Below are 26,346 nucleotides of genomic sequence, written 5' to 3' on the forward strand. Positions count from 1 at the left end.
GCTTGCTGTTGACACTCTTTCTACTGAACATCCAGCAGCTTTAATACAGGCGTAGGTTTGCCAGGAAACGTACAAAAAAACTGAAGAAAAACAAAAAAAACAACAAAAAAAAGGCATACAGAAGCTTTACGGTCAAAGAGAACCAACCAAGCTGTTGGCTGAAATCAAAACATGCAGGTACAAAAAAATAAAAATAAAAGAGAATAAGACAAAGAAACAATTGTGGCACCCTTTCATCATTTTTTGTTGTTGTTTTTGTGTGTTTGAGTGTGCCAGCGATCGACACAAGCGGACAAACGTCCTACACGAAGCCTACGGTTTTTTTTTGGACATCCTAATCACATGTTTCCATGCTAACACTGAACTCTGTCACCGTGGCGTTGCCTACGCGTGGGCACTGGCGGCTTCCTGTTCTTTTTAAAAAGGAGTTTGGTCAACATCTCCTCCCCCAAAAAAACCTGAAGCAAATGTTGAAGTCGGAAGCAAGAGAATCACAGGAAGGAGGACGTGAACTTCTTCCAGAGTCTGGCGAGGAAGGCAGACGTCTCTCTAGATTTTGACAATCGATTCGGGTCCGATATTTTGTTAGTGGGGACGAGGAAACGAGGGAGGGAGGGAGGCTGACAGATCAACTGTCCAGGATGGTAAGGGCAAACACAGTCCAGCTGCTTTTTGGATTCTTTGCGGCAGGTCAGGAAGAAGGCTGGGAATGGAAACACCGGCCACCTAGCAAAAAAGCTCATCTGCTATGATATGTGGTTGATAAGGTGGTGTGAGGTGGCTCCGTGGCAGGAGATCAGCCAAAAAGAAACAGACTAAATGCTGTGTTTCCTGTCTGAGCAGGAAGATGTGCTTAGAGACAGCTGGAGTGTAGAGCTGGAGGCAGGTCAGGCTGGGCTCTGGCTGCAGGCTGGTCCCACGGGAGGAGGAGGGGGGGGGGGTGCTACGGTACAGCTGATTGGTCCCTCTGATCAGAAGTAAAGAGCGGGCTCGCTGCTGTAGTCCGACAGGGAGGAGCTGTCTGCAGGTGTGAGCTGAGGAGAGAGGAGACATTTTAATTCCATGTCAGGGGTTTTTCCTGCATAGAGACATTTTTAGAGCCAGCCCCAAAGGAAGAAATCCCCAGCACCAAAATGTTAAGAACTGAGAATAAAAATAGCAATTCAAATCCTCTCTAAATGTGTTTAGGAGCAATTTACCAAACAACGGTTGAACGAGCTGAACAAAGACTTGAATATGAGAGTCTGACCGGACTATTCAAATATTGAGATCATTTTTTTTTAACCAGTTTTGTTAACTGGGGTTTAATTTATTAAAGCACAATATACATTTTTGTTTATCAAATTGACGGACATAACAGGTAAATGCATAGATTTCTGTCAAATAAGGTAACACAGACTCATCCTTTACTGTACGTGGACATCCTGCTGTTCTTGTATGACTAAGGAGAAAATGTGAAATCTTTTATAATTTATTTATTTTTGGGGCATTTTTAGGCCTTTATGACAGGACAACTGAAGACATGAAAGGGGAGATAGAGGAGGGGAATGACATGCAGCAAAGGGCCGCAGGTCGGAATCGAACCCGAACCCAGTGCGTCGAAGAACAAGCCTCTATATATGGGCGCGCGCTCTACCAACTGAGCTATCCGGGCGCCCAAATGTGAAATCTTTTGTAAAATCTTTTGTCTTTCATTTATTTTCAGTACAAACACAGTGCTGACAGGATTCATTAGCTAATGTTTGAGACTTTAAAAGACCCTTTTTGCTGCTCGCTAGGATGGAAATTAAGTGAAGTAAATTAAACCATATTCTAATAGTCTGCATTACACAAAAACTACCTTAGGACCTTTAGTCAGAATTTAACACATAAAACGGCATACTTAATTTAATTGACAGGACAGCTGAAGACATGAAAGCTGAACATGAGACGCTTTGTGACCAAGGGGGTAAGCGCCTGTCAACAACCCGTAGATCCTATGGCGCCATTTTGATGTGAACAAGCACTCACCCGCCGTTAGCATCCCATTGACTGTCATTCATTTTGGCACCACTTTGACAGTGAATAAAGCGTTTAAACAACAATGTCTAAAAGGCTCCATTACCTTGTATCTCATGTTATGGCTCCGTAGCAGACATTTTTGTAAAAATAGGCTAACGACTGTGTCATAACCACGCGACTTACTGTCGCACAGTAGAGAAATTACCGTACAGTACAGGAGAAGCTCGCAGGCATTTTCGACTTACATTAGCTGTTTAAGTTTAATTACTAATGTTAACTAGCATTTTAGTTAGCAATAATTAGCCTGTGTCTATGTTATCTCCTTACATATACCTACGCTCTCCGTCTCTGCAAGATTGGGAATGATTGAGATTTCTCTTGGCACAGCTACCAGAAGACTTACAACTTTCAGACAGGTTGCTCACGTCACATCTACGTCGTCTCTCTCAGTTGGAGGTTGCGCAGTAACGCTCAGCGCTCACCGGAAAAGTGCTTCTAACATCCTTCACTGGTCTCCGTCCAGAGCAACGGGATCTATTGGTCCATCATATATACTGTCTGTTTGTGACCCGGCCGCCATGTTGAAAATAGTTGAGCCAAAAACCAAAGCACCGCCCGGAGCAAACTTTCAACTTTTAAAAGTTACCAACTTAACATTTGGTAAAATGTTGGAAAATGGGCTGCCATATAGCATTGTGAAGTGAATGTATTTGGGCTTTGGACTGTCAAGACATTTGAACGTGTGAAATTGAAATGAAAGGAGACCTGGTACAGAAACGGTGTGTTTGATGAATAGAGGAGTCGTCTCTCACCATAACTTCCTCTGTCATCTGCGTGTGCTGGGAAGTGGTGTCCTCCTGGTAAACGCTGTCGTCATGTTTGTGCTCCTGCCAGGCGCTGAAGTCCACAGAGTGCTTGGGAATGTAGCTGGAAAGGTCTGCACGCAATAAAAAGACAATCTGTTACTAAAATGCAGTGTTGTAATGTGACGAAGTGCAAATACTTCGCTACTGTACTTAAGTAGAATTTTCACGGATCTGTACTTTACTTCATTATTTATATTTCCGGAAACTTTTACTCCACTACAGTTTCTAAATAAAATGTATACTTTTACTACATTTCCCCTGAGCATCTTAGTTACTCTTTTCTACTAAATGAAATCAGAAGTAATTTGTTACACTGGAAAAAAACAAAAACATAGGCCAAAACTGAAGAAGAGGAGGAGGAAGCATGACTGATAGTGTCATGGAAGCACCTGCTGCAGCCAGGGTAACAGACGATTACTCAAGTATTGCTTTCAAGTACTGCTAAAATGTTAAGAACTTTTTTTCTCCATGTGTTGTTGCCACTCATTCCTTTTAATATTATATCTGGTATACTATTTAGTTTTGAACGTAAATTGCAAAATAATTTAGTCATATTTCAATAACATGGAAAACCTAGCAATATTGATGAATATTTGAAGTAGTAAGTGAGCTGATGAAGTAAAAATGGAAACAGAAAACTACATTTGAGTGTGTTTCACGAGTTGTCCAGTAGAGGTCTCTGTCATCATATCTGATACGGAGCCGTAGATTAGAGATATTTGAGATAGATACGGCTCTGACCTAATGTTGTCTGTCTCTTGCACCGTGCACATGAAGGTCGTGACGCTGACATAATAAAGAAGCATCGGCCTGATCAGACAACTCTGATAAGAGAACAAACTAAATGTCTCGCCTTTAAATTCATCCTGTTTCCATTTGAATTATTCCCCTCATTTTCAGAGCAAATTTAGATTGTCTTCATATATGTCAGGACAGCTCATTATCTCATTATACATTCCCAAATTCGGTAACACTTTACTTGAAGGTAGCTACATAAGAGTGACGTGACACTGTCATGAACACATGACACTATCATGATACATGAACCCTAACCATAACTCTAACCATAACCCTAACTTGTCATGACAAAAACCAAAAGACACTTACTAAAAGAAGCATTATGTCATAAACATTTATGACTTGTTTATAATGTTCATGACAGTGTCATGTCACTCTTATGTAGATACCTTCATGTAAAGTGTAACCCCAAATTCTTTGTCACATTATATTTGTTTTATGTAATTGTACAGCCAAAACCACACTGTTCAAAAACGACACAACACATGCTCTTCATATTTAGTCTAACGCCAATCACCTTACATCAGCTTTAAGAAGGGAAAAAAGAGCTGTTTCATGTGTATTTTCTACGATTGTCCAACACAAGGTGGGACAACCGTGGCTGAACTCTGAGGCTCAATGAAAAGGGTTTGGGGGACACATAAAGACCTTTAAAATACCACAGAACGCGACTGAAAAAAATCAACTCAAAAGCCCCTGTGACTCAGCCTCAGCTTAAAGGGGAACACCAGCCGAATTAACAATTCCAACACGTTATTGCAACGGCCTAGGAAAACTCCGGGCAACATTTGTGAACATGACCTACTCTCTCTCAAAGCCGGAAACCAGAGAAGTAAGTCTCACACTTATGATGTCATCAAGGGACTGATTTTGTTTTGAGCTTTATTCTATTGTAGTGTTATCAGCTCTAAAACAGAAAATGGACCCATATACCCAGAACATTCCCCCGGGTGCTCTCAGTGTCATCTAGAACAGCTTTACCAATTCATCGTCGATGGAGCGCTTCCAGACTTTACACTTTGAATTTGAGAGTTGTTAATGTTTACTTGTATTTTTGGGACTGTCTTAGACCATAGGAATAACGCGTAACAATGTTGAAAATGGGCTTAGTTCCCCTATACAATAACAGCTATACAAGACAGCTGTTAATTATGGGATGGTCTGCCATTTGTAAACTGATTATCATCTCTAGCCTACATTTCTCCCATCAAACTATTTAGGAGCAGACATGTATAAAGTACTAGACACCCAGACTTGAGTAAAAGTACAAGTGCTCTATCAAAAAATTGACTTGAGTAGAAGTTGAAGTGCTCTTTAAGCACCACACTTAAGTGGAAGTACTAAAGTATTCAACATTTTTTGTACTTAAGTATTGCACGTAGTTTATTTTAAAATGTACTACATAAGTACTGAAAGTACAGTACAAGTATTGTGTTATGTAGTTATTAAAGATATTGAAAAAAAATGACAAAAGTCATTGCGATATGACAAAAGATGACTAATAAAAAATAATAAATCATTCTCGACTACTGGGGTGATTCTACATAGAAAATAAAAATAAAAATGAAAAAGGAACTTTTCTAATGTGAACCATTCTTTGTTGAACTTTAATTCTTTACAAAAACCAAAGCAAGTAAGCGCTGTGACTACTCTTCTGAAGAGATTTTGGAGAGGGACATTAGGAAGAAATACACTGGTTGATTGACATGACACCATTGTATTCATATAATACGATCAATCCAGGCTAAAGTGAACGATATTAATAATGCATGCATGTTGCTTCCTCTAAATGTCAGGTTGTGGTCGACTAGCGGGGCCTGCTTTGGTTGTTTGATAAATTGATCAACATTGATTGTGTTTGGTGGTTGGCTGTGCATGCAGAGCCTGCATGTCACGCACTAGCAACAAACTGTATCCAAGAACACTTAAATCAGTGTAAATGACGTTATATCAGACACAGACTGCTGTTAGATTAGTGTTAGGTTTCCAGCGTCGCGGCTCTGAACCTTAATGTTAGTTGGGACAGACGCCTTGTTTCTTTAGGCTAACTTTATTAGCTTTAGCCTGGCTGGTAGCAGCTTTCTGCGGTGAAAAATGGCCGGGAGATGTCGTGATTACGTTGCATTAATCAGGTGATTTAGATTTAGTCTTTGCAGCGTACATAAAAAACTGACTACTGTAGCTTCACTACCCATGGGAAAGCATGTGCATCACTGTGTCAGTGGCAGCTGCCGCTTACGGTACTTTTCTACACACGGGAGAGCCTCACTTCCCATTACAAACCCCGTCGGACTAACGTTACGTCACACCTGTCTGACCACCTGTCTTAAAGGGGAAGGGTCGGCTGGTAACAATCATGTAAAAGGAGGACGGTGAAAGTTTACTGTTCTATCAAGCAGCAAAAAAGTTGTAGTGTCAACATCGCAATGTCCTGCGATGTGACTATCGCGCCGTCCTGCGATGTGACTATCGCACATGTGCACATGACGATGTAACAAAATATCATGCAGCCCTAGTAACGAGTAACGATGCAACACATAAAAAATGTATCGGAGTACAAGTATTAAACTCATCGAAAATATGTACTGAAGTAAAAGTGGAAGTAGGAGAAAAAAAAATAATACTCCAGTAGAGTACAGATACAGCCTTTTAGTACTTAAGTACAGTAGTAAAGTAGTTCTACTTCGTCACTATACATCTCGGTTTAGGAGTGGTGTCATTTCCACCAAAATGAAGTTTCCAATGCCTCGCTAACTGCTTAGTCGCATGTCGATTTGTTATGTATAAGCTCCTAGGTTTTGTTTATATGCTCGACCCGAGGCAAAAGCTCTATTTTTTAAGTGGATTAGTAAAAGTGCCTTGTTTGTTTGTATATCTGTATTCTGAATAAAGAAAGGGGAAAAAAAAAAAATTTTTTTAGTCACTCAACATTGACACATGATGGTAAGTGCGGCAATGCAGAGTGAAAAGTAGATCTTCACATCATCCCTCAAAGAACTGGAGTGACGTATTCGCATGTACATACAAAAGATATAAAAGTACACTATATGATGTAGTTTTGCTACAGTCTCTCTTTTAAATGCACTTTTTTTATATCAAGTAATTGCTGTTGATCATGCTCTGAATATTTGGTTCTTGTTTATCTATTCCCACCAGTCCTCCTTTTACTATTCTTGCTACTGCTTTTGATTTAATTTCCTCATTATTCATTTTGTTTTTCTTGATCTTGTGTGTCCTAGAAAATCCTTCTGCTAACTCTGATTTTACATAAGTGACACATAAATACAGCTAATAACACGATTTGTATTTATATCCACCCAAAGAGGAAAGCAGGTGGGGGGGTCCAAAATGGAAAGGGTTCATCCTCTGAGGAGCATGAATATCTGCAGGATTTTTCACAGACCAACGCGTTGGTCAAAAGACAGGCATTTTAATGCTTCTATAGGAGTTTAAACTGGACATCTAACCTGCACGTTCACCACAAAAACATCCAAATTAACCTCCTCACCGTTACTGTTGGTCATGTGCGTGGGCGAGCTGGTGAAACTGGGTCGGGGGATGTGGATGCGTCCCACCATGCTCGGCTGTCCGTCCGCCAGCTTTTCGTCTAGTTTCTCGTCCTCGTCCTCGTCCCCGCTGTCCCACGCGCTGCTCTCTGACGGATACTCATACGTACTGTGGAGACTCGACTCGTTGAATGAGATCTTAAGCTGCAAAAGACACACAGAGACAGAACAATGACAATAAGCAATTATCTATTATACTAAACATGTTATTGAACTGCTTTGATTTGGCAATTTTTTTTAGGGATTTTTTTTTTTTTATAACAACTAAAAAACAAATCATACCAATGGGTAAATTACATCATTTTTTTCTACTTATATTGTTGACACATGGTGACACAGATTTCCCCTGCCTCCATGGTTTTTTTCACTTCACTGGCAACATGAGAAAGAAAATAACACCAGCCAAACTAAATTTGGGCCGGTGCCTGTTCATGATTTGGAGCGAATATTAGATTTTTTTCTTTTAAATGTAGCTGGCTGGAAAAAAAAGGAAAGGAGACAATAAGGTACGGTCATTTTCTGATAGGAACTACTGCTTTCACTACATTTATCTGCCCCCCCAGTTTGAAAGTGGCTTTCAAGTACACAATCAGCCCAAATTAGTTATTTTATTAAACTATTGTGCCCCTCCAGTAAATCCCACAATGCCCTCTCATCTAGAGATGATCCGATACCATTTTTTGCTTCCCGATACCGATTCCTGAACTTGCGTATTGGCCGATACCGAGTACCGATCCGATACCAGTGTGTTATATATTTTATTATGTTTTAACAACTGTATACTACTATCCCTGTATGGATGTGATATTATTTCTATCTTTGTTGTCGGTCTGGCTCAGGTTAAACTCTTTGTGAAACATGAACAAACACAAACAATGAATGCCCCAGAACTTTCTTCTATTATCCAGTTTGACAGTCAGTTATAACGGAAAAAGAACATAAACAAACTACTTTAACGTATTTTTTCTTTTAGGGCTTTATTACGTGGTATCAGATCGGTGCATTAACTGCAGTACTTCCCGATACCGATACCAGTGTTTTAGGCAGTATCGGAGACAGTACCGATACTGGTATCAGTATCGGAACATCTCTACTCATCTCCATGTTTTGGTATTTAGGGGCACTATAATGAAAACCAAAAAAAATCCATCTTGAAATGCTTTAATAAAATGCATCATAATTAATAAAAAATAAAAAAAATGAATGGAAGAAGTAGAGGCCAAACTTTACAGGCTTCAGCCAAGACTTTTAAGTATCCGATGTCTTTGCATTCCAACATAATACTGACATCACTCCTCTGCATTTTACGAGCACATTAAACATTAACAGTACTTCCTTATTGCTCTGTAATTAAACCATCTATATTGTAGGTTATTGCGTGTCCCTTTGCTCACACTGCAGTAATGCCAGTTTAGTTCAACACCAAACAACTACCTCATCACTTATTCAACAGAGCTTTTAATTGAGGTTCTTTGAGAACCAGCTGCAGTTTATTCAGGCGAGTCTGTGACTGCATGTACTGTACTTGACGTGTCCTCTAAGTGAGACAGGTGGCAGCTTTGCAGGAGCCCAGGGCCTGTGATTGATCTTCTCTGAGCGTTCGCTGTAAGACATGTCTGTTTGGCAACGCTTCAGTGGTCTGCAAACATGAATCCGTGGGGTAAGACGGCCCTCGCACTTTGCTGCAACGTGTAATCCAACATGAATGGCAACTCTGCCACCAGAGATTTCAGTGGTTTTAGCTGTCAGTGGGCACACTGACAGTTATAATTGTCATTTATTCTCAAAGGAGACATCTCGCCCCTTTACAAGAAAAATGTTCTCTGAGAAGTTCCTGCTGCAATAACATTCACAGAATATCATTTAAGCTGCTGTTGTAACATTCTAAGGGAATTCACTTCTGTTTTGAAATTTTTTAGTTTTTTCCAAAATCTGATGATACCTTCTTGATTATTGTTTCCATATTATATGTGCGTTTCTTCTTTTCTTCTGTTTATTGTCAATTGAAATTGTTGTTAACTTTTCTCATGCATCTTATGTAAAGAAAGAAATTCCTTCATTCCTTTATTTTATACGATTTCATTTTGTAGTGCAGTCTTCACTTCTCCTTTGGCACTCACAAATCTCATGCATACAGTTTTAAAATGACCATAAAACCATGTATTCTGGCCACACGTAGGCATTGCAAACTCAAAATGGTATTAGTTTCCTGGGTTGCCATTAAGATGAGATGAAAGCCGATACACACGTATATAACAGCATGTTTGTCCATGTCCTCCCCGAGGCCATCAGCTGACTGCTCTTAACGTATTGTACCTGACTCCATCTACTCTACAGTCCGTGATCTAAATCTGCCCTAATCTCCGTCACAAGGTCACAACACCACCTCCGACTCAAGACCGGTCAGGGTTCAAACTACACCACCATTTTAAAATGTCATGCTTGATCCATATCCTTATAATTTTTATATATATATATATATATATATATATATATATATATATATATATATATATATATATATCTTCTTAATGGTCTACAGTATCTATGTGAGTATGGTGAGGTATGTGATGGTAGAGAAATAGTTTTTTGCAACATAATATGAGTCAGTGAGTCGGCATGTCAAAAAGATGTGCGTACACATGGAAGCATCATTTTTCTTACTCAATACTTCCTACTTCTAGTAACCTGGGAATTAAACACATTTGACACATCATAGTCCTTCTGAAGTCCTCTAGTAGAACAAAGTACAGATACTGTACTGTTCAAGCCTCATCATCTGGGATAGTTATTGACACAATACACATATACTTTAACAAAACAGCAATGTTCTGGTATTTAAGTGTATTTAAAAGTTTTACAACTTCTCATTCAACTGAAAATCAACTGAATGTAGGTGGACTTCTTCAATTGTATGACACCAAAACATTAATTAGCAAAATACTATGCATTTCCATTTATTAAAAAAAACATATAAAAGTGCAAAGTAGTATTTTTACCATATTTAACTTTTAAAGCATCTAAACAGGTTCTGATCTGATATGATACTGTTGACCACAATATACACTAATAATAGACTAGACAGCTGATCTCTCTAACATAGTCCTGAATTGGTTGAAGTCCTACCTTCAAGACAGTGACTATGTGTATCAATTGGTAGCTGTACATCAGAGCATTTCACGTGTGGAGTTCCGCAAGGATTGATTCTCGGACATCTGTTATTTGATCTTTACATGTTCTCATTAGCTCAAAACTTTTCAAAAGGTTTCACATCACATGTATGCAGATGACACGCAAATATATAAAGCTGTGTCCAAAACGAATACAATACAGTCCAGACCAAAAAGGTTAAGCATATAACTCCAGTTCTCAGATTACATTGGCTACCAAATTCTCACAAGATCAACTTAAAAATTTGATTGCTTGTCCATAAATCACTGAACGGTTTAGGTCCAAGAAAATGATCAGATCTTCTTACCCAGTAGAACCTCGCAGACCTCTCAGGTTAGCTGGTTCTCGATTACTGGCTCTTCCCAGAGTCAAAACTAAAACATGGCGAAGCTGCTCAAATGTGGAAAAAACTGATTTATATAGATTCAGGACAAGGATCTATGGGATACCAACTTATGTAAATCACAGATTTCTCTCTGGCTGGAACATTTGAAAGTTTTTGACAGATGAGGTTTAAAACATTTAGAGTAATCTCCAATTTTCTCTACTGGACCATTCCTTTTTATTATTGAATAGTTGCTAATACTGATTTGGGCTGATGATAAATATATGCAAATTATAACTTTATAATTTTCTAATCTATTGAGATAATGATATCAGTGAGGAAGATGTATCATTTAGCTTTCATGCTTGCTCTGACATGTCATGTCAGGGTGGTGAAAACTACACAGCACATCCACAGAGGACCTCTACACCCGGTGATGCAGGAAGAAGGCCAAGGATTATCAGAGACCCCAATCACCCCCAGCCACAAACTGTTCTGCCTGCTGCCGTCCGGCAGACGGTATGGCAGCATCCGGTCCCGCACCACCAGGCTCAGGCCCATAACCATTAGACTGTTGAACTCTTGAGCTCCTGATCTTATGACTTTGACTCTGTCACTTTACCTTTATACTTTGACTTTTACTCACTGTTTTTAAAATGGTTTACTTCTCATTACGCATATACATTTCTTCTTATACATATTTAATGAGCATTATTGGAGGGAGTCTGAGATCCAAGATGTTCATCGCCAATGACTGCATCTCTTATGACTGCTTATGACAATAAATAACTCGGAACTTGAGGAGGCAGGCAGTGTGGAGTAGGACATGGGTTCAGAGAACAGACTATGAACCCTGTGAACTAAACAAGGAGCCTTTACAAGTGTGACCCTTCAACCAATTACTCACTATTGTTACATAATCAGTACGGTTTAGTCTGATAGGTTTTAATCTACAACATCACAATGTTCAGCTACATAATTTGTTTTACAATTCTGCCTCAAGTTTCTAAAGGTTTTAAGGTGAGGTATTTCAAAGAATTACCATTAACCTCTTCTGCTAGTTGTAAAATTAAGAAGGCAGAAATATCAAAAGTTCAGGGATAAAGGCCTTTTCTTTAAGAAAATAAGTGGATATAAATGCGATGGTTCAAGACCAGAGGGAAACAGAAAGTTCCCTCCATTCACTTTTATTAGAAAATATTCAAGGTATACGTAACACCGCTAATCTTTCAATACTGACCAAACTAGAAGCAATAACAATGGTTTCATCTTGATAGATCTACCTTTAGACAGCCAGTCTAGGTTTCTACGTTTAGTATTCAGCCATAGTAACAGTACAATCCACAAAACAAATTAAATCCTGTGTATAGATACAGGCTCTGACTCTATGATACCATCTTTACAAGGGCCCTCAGTTCCAGGCGTCGCCTATTTTTAGCCACGACACCTTTTTTTAGTTTCTGTGAAAAGCATTTTCTTGCTGAACTGGCATCCTGTCTTAGTGGAAGTCTCTGGATGCCAAAAGCAAGTCTATCAATAAACCAGGCTAGCTGCTGGGCTCGCTTCCTCTTTCACTGTCTTTCACTTTTCTTTTTGTCTGGTCTACAAGTTCAGGTTGTTAGATGAGGCTCTTGTGCAATGCCTCAGTCAATGATGTGTCCTCTCTCTGACTTTACTTTTTAGCTGCTTAGCTGCAGCATTAATACAACTTAGAGGAAAAGATAGGCAACACAAATGTGGGGGTAACAGAACTGCAATCTTTATATATCCCAGCCTGCTGCTGCTCATGTTTGAGCTTCAGTTGTGGGTCTTTTTACATCTCTGGGATAAAAGCCTGCATCATGGAGGCAGAAGTGATTCGTCTTCTGTCCTCAGGCTGTGGGACAGGCCAACCGGAGGCCGCCTCAGCCCTGCTGTCCTTCTCATTCACCATAGGGCACTCAGACAGGACGCTGCGCCAATGACAGGCTACCAACAACTGACCTATTCAGGGTTTTTTCCTGCATGAGGGTTAGGGTTAGCCTGCTGCCCCGTGGACCAGCGGTGCAACAAGGTGAATCTCTGCTCCTGGCCTGAAGAGCTGCTGGGCGCAGAGCTCTTAGCCTCCTGCTGGAGCTCCGGCTGCAGGTCAAAGGTGGAAGCGAAGCTAGATCTGAGTCTGACAAAGTGGCATCAGTTTTAAATTGAGTTTTATAACCGGTTAACATTCCTTGTAGTCGCTCGCGTTAAGTAATAGTCCATTTTCGTGTTTCAGTACAGTTGGTTTTCACACCTGATGCGAGTGTACTCAGATCCGGACCCAGGTCACTGATGTGAACCCCCCTTACTGCTTTATATTATTCCCAGAGGTGTAATGTAATGAAGTACAAATACTTTGTTACCTTACTTAAGTAGAAATTTTGGGTATCTATACTTTACTGGAGTAATTATTTTACAGCAGACTTTTTACTTCTACTCCTTACATTTTCACGCAATTATCTGTACTTTCTACTCCTTACATTTAAAAAATAGCCTTGTTACTCCTATTTCAGTTCGGCTTGTTTTCATTCCGGCTTGTCATCGTTCAAAAAAACACAAAAAAAAAAAACTATCCAGATAAATCGCGCCATCTGGATAGAGTGAATTTGATTGTGGTTGGATGAGAAGTATAAACGTATATCATTCCGACACCCTATTGGTTTGTATGCGATCCATCGCACCTGCACAGACCTAATGCGGCACCGGTGCCTTAACGACCGTTATCTACCGGACCGAATAGCAACGCGGATTTCGGTGCCTTATTAGGTGCAACTTACATGCCTGCGCTTCTCTCTGATGCTCCAAAAACGGACGTTAGAGGGAACTGAAACATCGCTGCACGGGACGCTAGTTAACACTACAGTTGGCAGCAGGTAACGTTAGCCTACTGGAAGCTAGTAGCTGGATTAAACACGGTTAAAATGCTGACAGCTAAACGGTGTAAAAGTGTGACTGTATTTCACTGTAGAGGATTGTAACACCAGACTGTAGCTGCCATTGTCTGAAAAACACAGACTCAGCCTGAAATAAGTTATTGTTATTAAATTTTTAATAAATCATTTAATTTTGACCATGTGGCCTTAGCAATACACAAGCCGTTCTTTAATGTCGCCTTGTGCTCTTAAGATCAACTTTTTATTGTTTTATATTTTTGAACATACAGAACAGAAATACAATTGCTCAACAAGGTGCTCCTTTTTTTGTGGAGGTGGGGTAGTGCACTATAGGCCTCTGTGGGGGCTAAGCTTTTGTCCTTAATGGCATTTTTTCCCCCTTACATTACTTTTACTTTTATACTTTAAGTAGTTTTGAAACCAGTACTTTTACACTTTTGAGTAAAAAGCTTGAGTTGATACTTCAACCTTTACAGAAGTCTTTTCAAACCCTAGTATCTATACTTCTACTTGAGTAATGAATGAATACTTTTGACACCTCTGATTATTCCATTATTCTATTTTTATATTATGAATGGTCACCTGCCTCCTGAATTTTGTGTTTTCTGTCACATGAATAAAGACGTTTCCACCGAACATTTGTTGCATAAACATTTATCTGAATGCAGGAAATTAAGACACTTACATCAACCAAAAACCCTAGTAATTATTCTGGATTTGTTTCATATTTATTAAATACTGACTGTGTATTGCAGTATGCGTGTGCACGTGTGTAACGAGCTGATGCTTTGTGTCAGCTTGCGTTAAAATGAAATGATGGGAATTGTTTCTAGGGAATGCAACTTGATTTGAAAACAGCACAGAACAATCCTGCTCAGGAGATTCAGAGTTCACTGATGGGTTTATCACAATCAAAGTTACTTACTGGCCTGAACTAAAAAAAAACAACAACAACGTTATATTGGTCCATCCATCTTCGTCCGCTGGATGGACCAATATAACGTTGTTGTTTTTTTTTACGTTATATTGGTGTCTGGGTTAAAATTGTTTTTCAAATATAATTTCTATATTGTACATAATTCACGAGGTAAAAGTAAGGGAGAAATGAAGGAAATGGGAGGGCAAAACGAAAGCAAGAAAAGAATCATTTCAGGTCTGTGATAGATTTAGTTGCTTTGTCTGAAAAAAGAGAGGGGAGGGGTTTGAAGTTGAATTCAAAATGAAAAGAACTTGTTAGGACTGCGGTTGTCGGCAGAGTCTGGAGCTGCTGCTGCTGCTGCTGCTGCAGCAGCTTCAACCCCACCAGATTGAGACATCAGATGGGGGGGGGGGGACGACGCTGAGCTGAGGAAATAATATTCATCCCACAAGTTCCTTTCACCCGAGTGTCATCTGCTCGGTTTTTGTTGCTTGCATGTTGTGTGTGACGCACAAAGGGACATGGGGAAAACAGACAAAAGAAGAAGTGAGGGAGAGAGGAAGAAGAGAGTCGGCAGATGAGATTATGTCTTCATGAATGTGCCTCGGCCAATAGGCGAAATGGGAGCTGTGCCAGGATTTGTTTTTTCCAGGCCACCCAGCATGGCGTGTCCTCGTTTGGTGAAAAGTGGATCCTCCTGAATGAACGCGCAAGCGCACACGCACACGCACACACACACACACACACACACACACACACACACACACACTCACTCACTCACTCACTCCCTGGCAGTGCTGACCGGGTTGGACTCCATACTTACAGTGAAGATGCGACACAATAGCGAAGCTCTCGCTAACAACTGAGGGTGTAGCAGCATGTGCGCGTTTGTGTTTACATGATGTACGTCAGACTGACTTCAAAATGTGTTTCTATGTTTATCTCAGCGGGGCCAGGTGGCTTAGGGCGTGGTGTGGACGGTCATGTTGGTATTGGGTGTGCATCTGCTCACATACTGTACAGTAAGTGTAAAAAAGCATCGGAAGCCTCTGGTGCATGCAAAAACCTAAATTATGTCCACATTTCTGCCAAAGCACTGTGCCCGCTATGGCAACGTTAAAGTCCTTTAAAAAGGTTTGTACCTGCTCAGAGAAGACTGACTAGGTGCCTGATTAGAGCTAATCTCCAACCAGGTAGATAATATTAGCACAGCATCACAATGAACTGGCTAAGGAGTTTAGCTGCAGCTGCATTAGTGGGAGAGGGATAAATAATAAATAAAGCCTACACGGACTCAAACAAAGCATGCGGTGTACCTCTCCACTGTGCTGGTAAATTGGGATAACTAGCGTGAAGCACAGGGCCTCATTTGGGGAGACAAAGTGGTGGGTGCTTCATTAATGATCAGATGGAGAAGATATCCACGCACACATTTCAAAAGTCTGCTCTTTCGTTTATCCATTTTTTATCGTGACCTACATTTAAGACTTCTTTTTTTTTTTTTTTTTACAAAAATACATGGAAAAGAATATTCAGACATGTTGGGTTTGCTTTCCTACTAAGAAAAGATCTGTATCATTTCATCTCTGAATGTTCATATAGGCCCATGATGTGTTTAGCCTAGCTTAGCATTAAAAGGTACAATGTGCGTTCCTGCATGACGTTACTTCTGTTGACGTTTCAAGTAAATTCAAAACAAAACACAGCAAGCTCGCCCCTCCCCCCATGTTTCCGTAACTGTCATGACTAAACTGACTAACTGTCCCTTAAGGCCCGGACACACAGAGCCGATAATCGGCCGTTGGACAGTCTGGCGAGGTCGGTGACTCGAGTCGGTTCGGTGTGTTCCGTACCGCCGTCCGTCCGAGGGGCCGTCGTCCTTCATTTTGGCCGATTTCACATGTATAATCGGCGGGGCGGGCACTGCCGGCAGTCAGACTCAAATGACCCATCTGATTGGTAGAGTGCTAACCCGGAAAAGGGGAGCGGAATGAGCGTGACTAAGCCTCTCAAAATCTTTTAAACTGACCTTTGTTGATCTGAAATGAAGACAGATTCAGCAACTGCATGGCCTATTTCTCGCTTAAAATGTTTTCAGAAACACGTTTCAGTGAACTATTTTAGTACAATATGAGATCGGATTCTGAACAAGCCGCCATGGCAGTCTGGCTGTGAATTTCTGGAGAAACCAGACCCACGTGAAGCATTCGTCCAATCAGCTGCCGGTTTTCATTTTTGGGCGACAATACAGATTAGCGCCGCCTGCTGTTACAGAGACGTATTACATCTCGTCACTTTGGTGTGTTCCGAGGCATTTTTTTGACCAACTCGAGTAAACTGATCAGTCCAACAGCCTTTTCTACACACAGCGTCTGTCTCCATGAAAACAGACACTCTCTGCCTCTAGACGTTTACGACCCCTGTGTTGTCTCCCGAGACAGGGGCTTTTTCACAGTGTATTCAGGGGGCAGGCAGCTAGCGGATCAAGGACAGATGCCTACGATCTGAGGCAAAAATGAAATTGCGCTGAAACCATGCAGGAACTCATAGTGCACCTTTAACACTTCAAGCTGGGGGAAACTGGTAGAGAAGCTTCGTCAGGGACGCCTTTTGACAATTCCAGTTAATCAGTGAGATAATGTGGTTTATTGGGTGTTACTAGGTATGAGGCTGATCAGTGCACAAGTATTACAGGAAGAGAGCTCAAACCCTACCCCCGCTATGCTTATAGTTGCGACATTACGGAAGAAGGACATTCAATCACTCAGAACTTAAAAACAAATGTATGATAAAGTCCAAGGCTTTGTCCATTAGGGTTGTTGACGGAAATAAAAGATGCAGGTGAACCAGTAACCTTTGTATTCATCAATAAAATCCCTCCACGTCACCCAATACCATAGAGGTGACTGGATTTTCTAGTTTTTGCGGGGACTATTTCTTTGGGTTAAAAAGGTAGTTCCAATGAAAACTGTTGACAATGTGCACATATTTTGATTAACTGCAAATAAATAATACAGATGACAATTAATTTAAAAAAAAAAGGTAGTGGTATTACTTTCAGGCTGCATACAGCTAAACTTGCAAGGAAACTGTATTCTCGCGATATCACAAGATCACGTATCACTAGGGCCAGGTACCGATTTCAATACTTTTTAGGCATCGACCAAATACATAGTATCAAAACATGTCTCGTCATTCAATACCAAAGTTCAATACCTAAGAAGTAAATCTCATCAGCATCAGTGAGCCAAACGGCATGCAGCATGCTTCAATTCATCAACTTTATTAATCCCACGAAGGGCAATTAGTTAAGAGCAGCTACAGACAACACACACATACATAACAGCACACAAGCCTACATAAAGGCCCACACCCTACAGAGTAGATAAAGAATGATCCAAAAATAGATTTTATCCATTTAGAAGCCGAATTGCAGAAGGGATAAAAGAATTAGAGTGGCGATTAGTTAAAAAAAAAAAAAAAATGCTTCTATCGAGATCTAATAATGCTTGTGATTGGCTGTTTAACGTTACACGTCGTAGAGACGCAGGAAAAACTCTACGTTACGCACAGAGATAAATAAAAAGATTTGTGCCGTAATGAGTAATGTAATTTCTTTTTGTTTTATCAAATTGGTATCGAAAAAAGGTTTAGGAACCGGTATCTATGTCACGGTATTGGTATCGGTACCGACATTTTTTTTAACGATACCCAGCCCTACACATCACACGAAAATCCATCTTGTCAGGCTTTAAGTAATGTGTTTGTGTCTGAACTACCAGCTCACCGAACTAATCAACATCCGGTGAGGAGCTACTGGCTATGTGGTTCCGGTGTGTGTGACGGCCAAAGGCCAACAAAAATGGCAGACATGATAGACAGAAGGTTCATCCAATCACCTGCCAGGTATCTTTTGAAAGTGCCTTCCCTTTTACAGACTTCTCAGATGGTTCTGTGTAACAAATCATCTTGTGTGTCATGTTAGCATACAGCCCCAACGACGGTAGATGCTAGAATGTAGTCACAGGAAGAGTCACCAAACGAAACTGGCATACTGCGCAAGCGTCAACACTTAAGTTAGCAGCTAGCTAGCTATGAAGGGTTATGGTTAAAGGGTTAGGTTAAAAGACAGGGTTTGGGTTAGGGCTACATCTCGATACTTATAAGGTGAGCCACGATTTCAAGATTAATTACAGAGTAGATTATTGCTGCGTGTGGCCTCATTATTAATTTACTACAACATTGCGATGTAGCAGAGTTCAATTTACTGTTTGTATGTTGACGCCATGTTGTCGTTTGGTGGCTACATTCTAGCCATCTACCCCAAACAACCTTCACCAATAATTAATCAATCAAAGGAAATCGTACGAGGTACAACTCCAGTGAATGAGCTGATTAGCGGCTGATAATAATGAGATGGCCGCAGAGATGGCCGGGCTAGCTTGAGCTCATCTTCCTTACATTTTCCTAAGTGTTTACATTTGAAAACGTAGAGCCAGCTGTCTAGCTAGCTCAGGCTAGCTGAGTCAGCAGGACGCTAGCAGGAGGTTAGCAGAATCATCAGGAACCTGGTGAGTTGTTTTCCTGATCCTGATGAGCGACAACTAATATTTGTAAAATAGACAATTCAGCATACATTTTGCAGAGCTGACAGAGAGGTGACTGGAGTTTTGGCTGCTAGATCAATAATCGCGGCCTGTATGAAAACAGCCAGCCACGACCAAGCACTGGCCAGACTACCCGCTGCTGCTTGTTAAGCTTATTGCTCAGAGTTATTCTAATAACTGGAGGCGACTCAGATAAGTGGACAACTCCTTTCTACTCTCATCTGGACTACGGTAGCAGGACAGTAAGAGAAGGGGAACGGAGGAGATTTCAATTTGAAAATCAACCTGAAACCTGAATTATTTTCATCCAGACAAATATAGATTGGGAGGAGAGAGGCTGTGGTGTATTTGAGGACAAAATATATTCACATCTGTGAAGCACTGTAAGACGTTCGAGATGAGCCTGGCCTGAGCAGAATCGATCACTGGCAATTGCTGCCCAATGCATGTCGGTTAGATTTGTGTCTGACCTTATCCCGACTTGCTCTGGACGTCATGCACACGCGGTCAACAATAACCTCACAAGATCACAGCGGCCGCAGGTTTTAGAGCCAGGCGACGCAGTTGCTTTCCACCGACTGCAAGACCCAGGGCATGACGGGAAATGCCTGGCTCTCAGCTGATCTACTGTAACAGCTGACTGGTTCAGAATCGACTCAACGTGATGACATTTTATATAAAGTTTTTTTTATTGTTTTTGAATTGGAGGGATTTGAATTGCTATTTGTCTGATTTAAAAGGCGTATTCTGTACAGAACACATGTAGCGTGGCTGATGGTGACGTTTAAAAGTCAGAGAGACTAAAATCGTTCCGATTACGGATCATCTATAGTCTGTCGTTTGTTAACATCAGCAACAGATCGCCTGTAGAGCGTTTTAACAGGCTACTCTGTCATAATAAAAACAAACTGGAGACTGTTTACAAGTTGATATACGGGTCTGATAACATTTTAATGAATTGGAATCGGGCCTAACAATATGTGAGTGTTTCTGTGACTTCCTGTTCAGCCTGCAGGCTGCTGGAAACGGCTGGAACACTGTTCGACTTGACCGCAGCTTTTTGTCACCGCCCCCGGCTGCTGCTGCCGCACGCTCCTGTCCACTTTACAGGCGAGGCGCAGTTCATCTCGAACGAGCCTATTAATACATCACCACAAATAGGGCGTTAATGGTACTTGATGTTTCAGGAAACTTTAAATTCCCTGTCCATGTGTAATGATTGCGATACATGTGTAATGCTGCAACAGCTACGGTAACTTGTAGCACCATAAAATGTGCATTTTGTCGTTATAAACCGTAACGATTACTCTCTTACACGGACAATAATGCCACTAAACTGTAAGCACACAACCCTCTCCTGCTGTATATAGAAAGAATGAAGTTCTGTCTGATTGAAATGGAGCCCAGATTTATTTATAAATAATTTGTTTGTGTTGGTGTAACATGGTGATCACACCGATAAGCACATTCTTTACAGTAATGATGAGTAACTTGCTGAACAGCACCCAGCTGCCAAAAAGACACACCTTAGCAGCAGATTTCCTTCAACGAGCTAGCAACAAAGAGAGCAAACAAAATAACTTACTGAATGCAAAGGTTCAATCCTGCAGTATCCAGCTCCGACCCAAATATCAGACCTTCAGGCTACTAGTGACCCAACATATTTCAATGAAAGGTCAGTACACACCGGAGCTAAAACCAGAGTCCACCTACTAAAAAAAAAAAAAAAAAACCCCCCTGGAGCTGTGATCTGTGCAGCAGATTCAGGTCAAACATGTACGTGCTCTTGTGTAGGTGTCGTTTCTCATCACATAGGAGGTTAAATTAGTTCAGTGTTTATGTGGAAATGCTTCAAGTGCTACAACCATCAATAATCCCAACAAAGAACTGTGGAAACTCATTCACGAGTGTGGGTGGTTGCTGCACATAGTGCCGACTGGCGGCGTGGGCAGCAAGCAGTGCAACATGTGAAAATCTGTGTTTACACTGCCATGTCTCAAGACTATGTGAGTCACTGCTGTAATAGTATGCCCTTTGTAGCCGTGTGTGTGTGTGTGTGTGTGTGTGTGTGCACGTTTAAGTCTCCCTGTACTATCAGTGCTGGATTATCTGACTGATAAGGAACAGATGGATGCGTTTCCATCAACGAGCCCCTGAACAGATCTGCTTCAGATCAGTGCGGCTATTTTAACAGTATTTCGTCCCATCTACGAATATATTTGCTGATGAAAACGAACTAGCACAGACTAATACGACTGCACACATTGTATGTGTAAGGTGATACCAGCAGGGTGGAGATTGAAACCTATCAGCAATCCATTCCACACACTGTCATTGTTGGAGCGTTCAGGGTTTTCAATACAGAAAAGCTCACTTTTGGACTGTTGACTGAAAGTGTGGATAGTCGGGCGTGTCTGAAAGCCACAATCAGGACAAAGGACAGGATAGGATCCCACACTGGGTCACGATCACTGATATTCTCTTGGGTCCATGATCTAGTTTGGATCAGAAAGTCATTGTTGATACAATGGTTTTTTCCATTATTTTTTGTATTGTACCTTGTATCTTATATTCCTTAACATTTAGAAAGTGAAGAAAAGCCAATGGGTGTGTCTCACATTGGCGTTTAGTTCAACTGGTGCTGAATACAGTCTATTGGATTCCTGGCAGTGATTGGGCTATGGTTTGTTTTAGTGAACTTTGGGACAGAGATAAGTCAATGACCGACACAGTTTCATGATATATGATGTCACATACCAAAGAATATGGATAGTGTGCACATCCAGGACAAAGGCAGCACGAAGAAGCCCTCCAAGGTCGAAACGTTGCAACAATAAAGATTTTTTTTGGGGGAGCTACCAATAATCTGTGTGTGGACTACTTTTCTTTTTCCTTTAAACAAAGTCATGTAAACAACATATTTTCTAGGATTGTCATTCTCATGTAACCATTAAAATACCATGGCAGTAAGGATTTTAAACATAACGTTATTTATTAATTAAGGTAACAAAAATATAACAACGATAATAAGTGGTTTCTACCTTGTGCAAAGAGTAATTTCAGCATAGGAATGAAATACTTTTGTATTTTATTGCATTTTCTGCTGAAATTCTCATTACGAGTCCAGCTCTGTCTGAATTGATGTTATGTTGTAATTTAAACAGGTCAAAATGAAAATACTTTGAAAGAATTAAACAGATGTTCTGCTATACGTTTTCAAATGACAGAAAATCATTAACTTAATATTAACATATAATAATTTAATCTGTTTGTTCTTTCACAAATATGTGCTCAGTCATGTGTAATTACTTCCACCAACTAATCAAAGTATTCTCGTAAGCGTAGAATCTGTCATTTAGAATCATTCAAATGACGCTCATGAACACTTTGACCTGAGAAATATCACCATGTCACTGTGAGCATGCTGCCATACTAGCATTACAGCATCATAGCCTAAGTGTCTTGAAGAATCACTGGCATGGCTGTAGACTCTTTTAAAAAGGCATATATATATATATATAGATTTTTTTTTAGGGGTGTACGTTTCAGAAAATGACAATTCGATTCAACATCGATTTTCGATTAAAAAAACGATTCACAGTATGTACATGTAGTTACTTTTCCCATGTAAAAATAAAACATTTTAAAAAATATGAATCGATTTTTGGAATTCTATGAATCGATTTTGAATTGGTAGAGCTTGAATCGTGATTCGAATATGAATCGTTTTTTTGCACACCCCTTCATATATATATATATATATATATATATATATATATATATATATATATATATATATATATATATATATATATATATATATATATATATATATATATATATATATATATATATATATATATATATATATACACACAGTGGTGTGAAAAAGTGTTTGCCCCCCTTCCTCATTTCCTGTTCCTTTGCATGTTTGTCACACTTAAGTGTTTCGGAACATCAAACCAATTTAAACAATAGTCAAGGACAACACAAGTAAACACAAAATGCAATTTGTAAATGAAGGTGTTAATTATTAAAAGGTGAAAAAAATCCAAACCATCATGGCCCTGTGTGAAAAAAGTGATTGCCCCCTAAACCTAATAACTGGTTGGGCCACCCTTAGCAGCAACAACTGCAACCAAGCGTTTGCGATAACGTGCAATGAGGCTTTTACAGCGTCCTGGAGGAATTTTGGCCCACTCATCTTTGCAGAATTGTCCTAATTCAGTTACATTAGAGGGTTTTCGAGCATGAACGGCCTTTTTAAGGTCATACCACAACATCTCAATAGGATTCAGGTCAGGACTTTGGCTAGGCCACTCCAAAGTCTTCATTTAGTTTTTCTTCAGCCATTCGGTGGTGGACTTGCTGGTGTGTTTAGGATCATTGTCCTGCTGCAGAACCCAAGTTCGTTTCAGCTTGAGTACACGAACAGATGGTCGGACATTCTCCTTCAGGATCTCTTGGTAGACAGCAGAATTCATAGTTCCTTTTATCACGGCAAGTCTTCCAGGTCCTGAAGCAGCAAAACAGCCCCCAGACCATCACACTACCACCACCATATTTTACAGTTGGTATAATGTTCTTTTTATGAAATGCAGTGTTCCTTCTACGCCAGATATACTTGGACACACACCTTCCAAAGAGTTCCACTTTTGTCTCATCGGTCCACAGAATGTTGTCCCAAAAGTCTTGGGGATCATCAAGATGTGTTCTGGAGAAATTGAGACAAGCTTTGATGTTCTTTTTGCTCAGCAGTGGTTTTCTCCTTGAACTCTGCCATGCAGGCCATTTTTGCCCAGTCTTTTTCCTGATGGTGGAGGCATGAACGCTGACCTTAACTGAGGCAAGTGAGGCCTGCAGTTCTTTGGACGTTGTTGTGGGGTCTTTTGTGACCTCTTGGATGAGTCGTCGCTGCGCTCTTGGGGTAATTTTGGGCGGCCGGCCACTCCTGGGAAGGTTCACCACTGTTCCATGTCTTCGCCATTTGTGGATAATGGCTCTCACTGTGGTTCGCTGGATTCCCAAAGCTTTGGAAATGGCTTTATAACCCTTTCCAGACTGATAGATCTCAATTACTTTCTTTCTCAATTGTTCCTGAATTTCTTTGGGTCTCGGCATGATGTGTAGCTTTTAAGGATCTTCTGGTGGACCTTACTGTGTCAAGCAGCTCCTATTTAAGTGATGCCTTGATTGTGAACAGGTGTGGCAATAATCAGGCCTGGGTGTGGCTAGAGAAATTGAACTCAGGTGTGGACAACCACAGTTATAGTATGTTTTAACAAGGGGGGCAATCACTTTTTCACACAGGGCCATGATGGTTTGGATTTTTTTTCTCCTTTAATAATAAACACCTTCATTTACAAATTGCATTTTGTGTTTACTTGTGTTGTCCTTGACTTTGTTTAAATTGGTTTGATGTTCAAACACTTAAGTGTGACAAACATGCAAAGGAACAGGAAATGAGGAAGGGGCAAACACTTTTTCACACCACTGTGTATATATATATATATATATATATACATATACATACATACATACATACATACATACATACATACTATACACACACACACACACATACACACACACACACACACACACACACACATACATATATACACTAATATTGGTGTCAATCTCTAAAATCCAGTATCCATCAAGTTCTAATAAAAAAACATGGTGGTATGGTAACAAATGAAACAGAAACATGTTTGGAGACTTTTCAACCCTGCACTTAAATAACTGACCTTGGCTTTACATTAAACCTCATGAAAAACACACCAGTCATCTGTCAAACATCAGAGGGCTGTTTGGGTCTCCACCCACAGAGAGAGGTTAGGTTTGCTGATTACAGAACATGCTCACAAGGAAACCCTTTAAACATCTTTATTAGACCATGTTTCAACTTTACGTGGGTCTTCATCCGGTCAAAACTCTCCCCATAACAACTACATATCCACCAACTAAAGAATCTACAACTTCAGCACTGATGTAACAAAGTGTGTGTGTGTGTGTGTGTGTGTGTGTGTGTGTGTGTGTGTGTGTGTGTGTGTGTGTGTGTGTGTGTGTGAGACAGAGAGAGTGTGTGTCCTTATCCTGGAATCCTAATGACAGGATTGAATGGCCACGACTCGTGTTGCTCCCGGCGACAGGCGCCATGGATATGTGACAAAGGGAAAGCGGGAGAGTGGAAGTAGAGACAGACAGTCAGAGAGAGACGACTATGGCAGTAAGACTGACAGCTTTTGATCATGTAAACAGGACAACAAATTATTAAGGTCATCAACCTAGACTATTTGAATAAAATTTACATACCGTACAAAAAGAACCACATAAGGCACCAGAGTCCCAACAATGTTTTGCAACTGAGGGAGAACTGGGTGTATTTTTCATCAAGGCAGCTAAGTGTGTTTTTACCTTAAATTATCAATACAACCAACCGAATTGATTCCAGGAAAGATGTAGATGTTGAAAAAAAGCACGAGAGTTATTAAAAGTCAGTGGCTTCTACCTGCGTCTGTCATTCGCCCACTCGGTTACTTTTTATACACTTTCAAAAGCCCCGTCTGTTAACGTCATCCGCTTTTAGTCTCTTCTTACTCATGCACTCTAAACACACACACACACACACACACACACACACACACACACACACACACACACACACACACACACACACACACACGACTATGATAATGGGGCTTTTGCTGGCTGAATTCCCACTACAGTGACGTTGCAGGGCTGCACATGTGCCTGAGGCCTGTGTGGGAAACCGTGTGTATTTCTACGGGGTTGTTTATGCAGAAATTAGGCATGGGCTGTGCTTGGTGCTGGATTATCTGACTGATAAGGAACAGATGGATGCGTTTCCATCAACGAGGCCCCTGAACAGATCTGCTTCAGATCAGTGCGGCTATTTTAACAGTATTTCGTCCCATCTACGAATATATTTGCTGATGAAAACGAACTAGCACAGACTAATACGACTGCACACATTGTATGTGTAGGTGATACCAGCAGGGTGGAGATTGAAAACCTATCAGCAATCCATTCCACACACTGTCATTGTTGGAGCGTTCAGGGTTTTCAATACGCAGAAAAGCTCACTTTTGGACTGTTGACTGAAAGTGTGGATAGTCGGGCGTGTCTGGAAAGCCACAATCAGGACAAAGGACAGG

At 40.6% G+C, this 26,346-nt stretch overlaps 1 protein-coding gene across 1 annotated transcript in view; it reads right to left on the reverse strand.

Moving 5' to 3' along the window:
* Positions 1–414: 414 nt before the first annotated feature.
* tprn (taperin) overlaps positions 415–26,346 on the reverse strand; it is a 41,107-nt gene continuing 15,175 nt past the window's right edge. The window contains 3 exon segments of the mRNA XM_078271472.1: positions 415–1,034; positions 2,814–2,938; positions 7,174–7,375. Coding sequence (XP_078127598.1) covers positions 972–1,034; positions 2,814–2,938; positions 7,174–7,375 — 390 coding nt within the window. The 3' untranslated portion in view covers positions 415–971.

Source organism: Sander vitreus, chromosome 16 (assembly GCF_031162955.1).
Source record: "Sander vitreus isolate 19-12246 chromosome 16, sanVit1, whole genome shotgun sequence".
Taxonomy (NCBI): domain Eukaryota; kingdom Metazoa; phylum Chordata; class Actinopteri; order Perciformes; family Percidae; genus Sander; species Sander vitreus.